A 5,199-nucleotide genomic window follows, 5' to 3' on the forward strand; every position below is an offset into this window, starting at 1 on the left:
CGCTTGAAGAAATTAACCTCTAGGTGCTTGTTTGAGCAAAACAACTTTGGATCAGCCAGCGCTGGTCTTCGCTGCTGGACCCGCCTCGCTGCGAAATACAAAGGAAAGGGGGAAATGAATTTAAAATGAAAGAAAAAGGAAAGGTTAAAGGGAAAGAAGAAGAAGACGAGGAAGGGCTCGCTGCCCCTCGCCCTTCGAGGAGGGGAGCGCTCCGTGTCACCCGCAGGGAAGCCTCCTCCCGAGGAAAATGTCACTTAGCGGGGACACCCGGGGCTCGGCGGCCACCGGAGCCGAGCAGCCCCCGGCCCGGCCCCGGCTCGGCCCTCGGCGGGGCCGCGCAGCCCCCTCGCCGTGCGCCCCGTCGGGGCGGTGACACCCGCCGGGCCCCGGGGAGGGAAAACGGGGCCGGCTGCGGGGGAAGGACCCCACGCTCCTTTCCTCGCCCCCCCCCACCCTCCTGCGCCCCCCAACCGCCTCGGGCCCCCCACCCCCTCGGCCATCCAGCCGCACTTTGCTCCCTAATTTTTTTCCTGGGGCTTTCTCCCTAAAGACAAAAGGCAAAACAGCCGCGGCGGTTTTCCCGTCCCAAAGAAGCAGGGATTTTTTTGTGGGGGGGGGGTCGCGAGGGTGACAGGAAGGCTTTTTGGGGGGGGTTGGGGGGGTTTCGGGAGCAGGCAGGGGAGATGAAAGGCTCCTGTCCGGCTGCGGGGAGGACGAGTCAATTACGGCCGCCGTGGATGCCGAACGGCGCCGCGGGGAGGGGACGTGCCTCGCCCCACCCGGGGCAGCCCACAGACACCGGGCCCCCTTCACGCTGCCCCCCCCCCCGGACCCCCTTTGTATCACCGCCGCTCGCTTAATATTATTTATGCATTTCTGCAAGGAATTGTGGGATGCCGCCCCCCCCCCTATTAAACAGCGGGGCAATTAAAAACCCAAATCATCCAGCGCTGGGGGGGGGTAAAGGGGGGTCGGCGGTGCGCGCCCCGCAGCGGGGCACCCCCCCTCCCCATCTCTTCCACTCCCCCACGCGTATCCCCGCGGCCGGCCGCGGCCCGGCTTTGGGGGTGTGTGTGTGTGTGTGTATGGGGGGGGGGGGGTGTTGTGGGTGGGAGGTGGGGGAGGAGGGGCGTGGGTGCTGTCACTTACCGGAGCTCCCCGCACCACGTGTGCGCATGCCCGCTTTATCATTGGCCCGAGGCACGTGTCGAAGTGCCCGGGCCGGCGACGTCACCGGCGGGGGCCCCGTTAAAACCTAAAGGACAACAATCCGGACTGGAAGTGTCCGGGCGCGGCGGAGGTGGCGGCGGCGGCGGCGGCGGCGGTGGCGGTGGCGGCCGCCGGGGCGTAGCGCAGCGCGGCGCAGCGCGGCGCAGGGCGGGCGGCAGGGCGGGACGCCCTCCCCACCCGCGGCGGCCCCCCGCATGTGCGGGCGCGGGGAGGCGCGGGGCGGCGCGGGGCGAGGCGCTGCCGGCCGGAGCCCCGCGGGGCGCCCCTCACCGCCCTGCCCTCCGCGGGACACCGGCTGCTGAGAGCCCGCCTCCACCCCCCGCCCCGGCACCGGCTTTTTTTTTTTTTTTTTTTTTTCCTCCCCCCTTTACCCCCCCCACCCCCTCCACCCCCTCCACCCCTCCAATTATTATTTTTATTATTAATTTTTTTTTTTTTTTTTTTTCCTCCGCGGGGGCCGGCGGATGAGGCTCGGCGGCGGCGGAGGTGGCCGGGGGAGAAGGCGGCAGCGCGCCGCGGGACCGAGCGGCTGAGCGGCGGCAGGAGGCGGCGAGCGGCGGCGGGAGGACCGGAGCCCGTGTAATTTTTTTATTTTTGGCAAAGTTGGAACTCGTGTGGAGGCTCGGCTGCTGGCTTTGGGGTCTCCCTGGGTTTGTTTCTTTTTTTTTTTTTTTCCATTACCATTAATATTTTTTTTTGCAAATTTTTTTTTTATTTTATTTTTGCAAACTCTGGATTTTGAATGCCGGGCGCGGCCAGGAGAAACGAAAGCAAATAGACACCTGTGCGTGCGTGTATATATACATATATATATATCTAAAAATATATATATTAAAAAAAAAATTAAAATAAAGAACAACCGACTGCAACAGCAACAACAAAAAGCGCTAGGCAGCCACCCGGCCGGCGGCGGGGCGGGCAGCGGAGCCGTCGGCGGGGCCGGCCGCGCAGCATGGAGGAGGGCGGCCGGAGCCCCCGGGAGGAGGCGGCCGAGCCGCAGGAGTCCGGCGGCGACGCGGAGCCCGGCGGCGGCGGCGGCGGCGGCGGCGGGGGCGGCGTGCGGCGGGGGCTGCTGCTTCCCCCCGGTGACCCCCCGCACCCCCACCCGCACCCGCACCGCATCACCAACTTCTTCATCGACAACATCCTGCGGCCCGAGTTCGGGCGGAGGAAGGAGGCGGGCGGCCCCGGCGGAGAACCCAGGCGACCCGGAGCCGAGAACCGCCGCAGCCCCGCCGCGGCGCCGGCCCCCGGGGCTCCGCTACCCGGCGGCGGGGCGGGTTCGCCGGGCCGGGGGGAGGGCGGCCCCGCCGGGCTGGCCCTGCACGGCGCCGCCAAGAAGGGGGGGGACCCCGCGGCGCTGGAGGCGGCCCTGAAAGCGCGGGGCTTGAGCGGCGGCGACCTGTCGGTGAGCTCGGACTCGGATAGCTCCCAGGCCAGCTCCAACGCCGGGAACCAGCCCATGCTCTGGCCCGCCTGGGTTTACTGCACGCGGTACTCGGACCGACCCTCCTCAGGTAAGAGCTGCCCCCCTCCCCTGCTCCCCCCTCGACCCCCGGTCCCGGCCCCGGGGTCCCCCCGGCTCCCCTCCGTCCGCCGGCGGGGCCGGGAGGGCGGCGGGGAAGAGACCCCACCGCGCTCCCCCCTTTCGCGCTCCTTCTTTTTGGTTTTGTTTTTTGGTTTTTTTTTTTCCGGGGGGGGGCCGTGGGAGGTGCTTAAAAATCGCCCCAAAATGCGGGCAGATTGCAAGGGTGGCTGGGGAGGCGCGGAGCCGGGGGGAAACGGGAGGTCGCTCCCTCCCCGCCGCCGCCGAGGAGCTGGGGCCGCCCGGGCTCGGGGCATTTCCCACCAACTGCCGGGTTTTAGCAAAGAGGGAGGAAAAGACAAAAATCTGGCGTTGGGCTCCCCGCTCATCCTCCCGGCGAGCTGCCCTTCTCCCCGCCAGGAAAACACCCCCGCGCTCCGCTTTGGTGGGGGCAGAGTGGATTTCCACAGGCCTCGCCTTGCTTTGATTATTTTTATTATTTTTTTTTAGCCCAAAAAACCAATCCGCGATCGTTTATTTCCTTAAAAGAGGCCTCGGAGTGGCCGCCGTTTCGTTTCTTTCTTTTTAATTTCCCCCCATGTGCTGCAGGTCAGCTCTGGGGGGGGGGGGCCGGGGGACGTTTCCAAGAGCCGGGGAACTTCTTTAGCAGGGTCCGTCTCTTGGCAAGGGCTTGGGCAGAACCTCCTGAAATTATCGATAAAAAAAAAATTGAAAAAAAAAATTAAAAATAAAAAGCCAGGGGGTAAAACGTCCTTTCGCTACCGCGGGGAGAGTGGGGCTGGCCCCGGCAGATTGGTAAAACCCTCGTTAAAAAAGAGGTAGAAACCATTGGGGGAAGGCATGGGAAGCACCACGGAGGAGATCTGCTCCCAGGAAAAAAATAAATAAATAAAAAAAAAAAATAAAGGGAGTTTCTCTTACAAAAGCGGCGAGCTAGGATTTTCACCCGGAGAGCCGGGCAGCTGAAGGAGGGATCGTAGGGCGAGTTGAAAATTAGTTCGTAATGTCTGAAAACAAACTCTTACTCAGAGGTAATATTCAGGGCTGAATTGGAATTTTCTCCATTGTTCTCCAGTGCTCTCCTTTGTTAATATTTAATTAACATACATCCTCACAATGGCTCGGCCCGGGCAGAAAAGGCTCCTTGTGCTGCCGAGAATAATATTCCCGAGAATAATCCCGGCGATTCGGATCGGGCCGTGCAGCGCCATATGGGCACTGCAGCAAAGCGGCGGATTTCTTCTCGCAATGTAAACAGGCGGCTGATTTCCTTTTTTTTATTTATTTATTACGACCCACCAAAAAAAGAAAAAAGAAAAAAAAAAGAAGAAAAAAAGTAAAGAGGTTTCCTTAAAAAAAAAAAAAAGGGAGGTTTCCTTAATAAAAAAAAAAAATATCTGCTTAGGGAATAAAATTCAGCTCGGTGCCGCTGGTGCAGGCTTTGCTTGCCGGGCATCCCCGGGACGAAAAGGGCCGGTAGATGGAATTCTGGCCGGGATGAAAGGGGATGCGGAGGGAGCGACGCGGGCGGCAAGCGGGGGGTACCGGGGGCTGCGGCTCCCGTTCCGCCGCCTCCCGAGCATCCCCTGGCAGCAGAGGAGGCACAAAGCCGGGTTTGTTTTTCTTAGGGTGGGAGTGGTGCTGGTGGGGGGGGGGGGTGTCGGAGCGTGGGGCGCGGGTGGGAGCGTGGGTGCGTGTCCCGTTGCCCCCCCCCAACCCCCCCACGCGGGACCGCGGCTGGCGTGGGGCCGCCCGCAGCGGAGCGTGGCGGTGTCGGTGCTTCTCCTCTCTCCCGGCCGTAGGTCCCCGCTCCCGCAAACCAAAGAAGAAGAACCCCAACAAGGAGGACAAGCGGCCGCGCACCGCCTTCACCGCCGAGCAGCTGCAGAGACTCAAGGCCGAGTTCCAGACGAACCGGTACCTGACGGAGCAGCGGCGGCAAAGCCTGGCCCAAGAGCTGGGGCTTAACGAGTCCCAGATTAAAATCTGGTTCCAGAATAAACGAGCCAAGATCAAGAAGGCGACGGGCAGCAAGAACTCCCTGGCAGTGCACCTCATGGCCCAGGGGCTCTACAACCACTCCACCACGGCGAAAGACGGCAAGTCGGACAGTGAATAGCCAAGGGAGGGGGGGGGGGAGAGGGAGGGAGGGGGGAGGCAGGGGAGGGGGGGGGCCGTTTGCAGTCAAAGTTTATACAATGCAATAATTTAATTAAAAAAAAATAAAAAGAAACATAAGGGCCAGTGTATAAAGATTATACCAGCATTAATAGTGAAAATATTGTGTATTAGATATAATTCTGCAATATTCTATGTATATATAATTTACAGGTAAGGTGGTGTAAAAATCCAAGATATCTGATTATAAAATATTTTTTTGATTTTTTTTTTTTGTTTGGTTTTGGTTTTGGGGGTTTGGGTCG

General features: G+C 60.8%; 1 protein-coding gene across 1 annotated transcript; it reads left to right on the forward strand.

The window, feature by feature from the left end:
• The first annotated feature begins 1,276 nt into the window (after positions 1 to 1,276).
• Positions 1,277 to 4,895, forward strand: EN2 (engrailed homeobox 2). The gene is made up of 2 exons (XM_075022443.1): positions 1,277 to 2,747; positions 4,579 to 4,895. Exons 1-2 carry the CDS (start codon positions 2,183 to 2,185, stop codon positions 4,893 to 4,895), a joined length of 882 nt encoding a protein of 293 aa, XP_074878544.1. The 5' UTR covers positions 1,277 to 2,182.
• Positions 4,896 to 5,199: the final 304 nt, after the last annotated feature.

This window comes from Buteo buteo, chromosome 2, assembly GCF_964188355.1.
Source record: "Buteo buteo chromosome 2, bButBut1.hap1.1, whole genome shotgun sequence".
Classification (NCBI taxonomy): domain Eukaryota; kingdom Metazoa; phylum Chordata; class Aves; order Accipitriformes; family Accipitridae; genus Buteo; species Buteo buteo.

Bases quoted from the DNA above. Each gene is read 5' to 3' on its own strand.
- EN2 (XM_075022443.1), top strand. From the start codon at position 2,183: ATGGAGGAGGGCGGCCGGAGCCCCCGGGAGGAGGCGGCCGAGCCGCAG. The intron at 2,748-4,578 runs GTAAGAGCTGCC...TCCCGGCCGTAG, and splicing joins CTCGGACCGACCCTCCTCAG to GTCCCCGCTCCCGCAAACCA.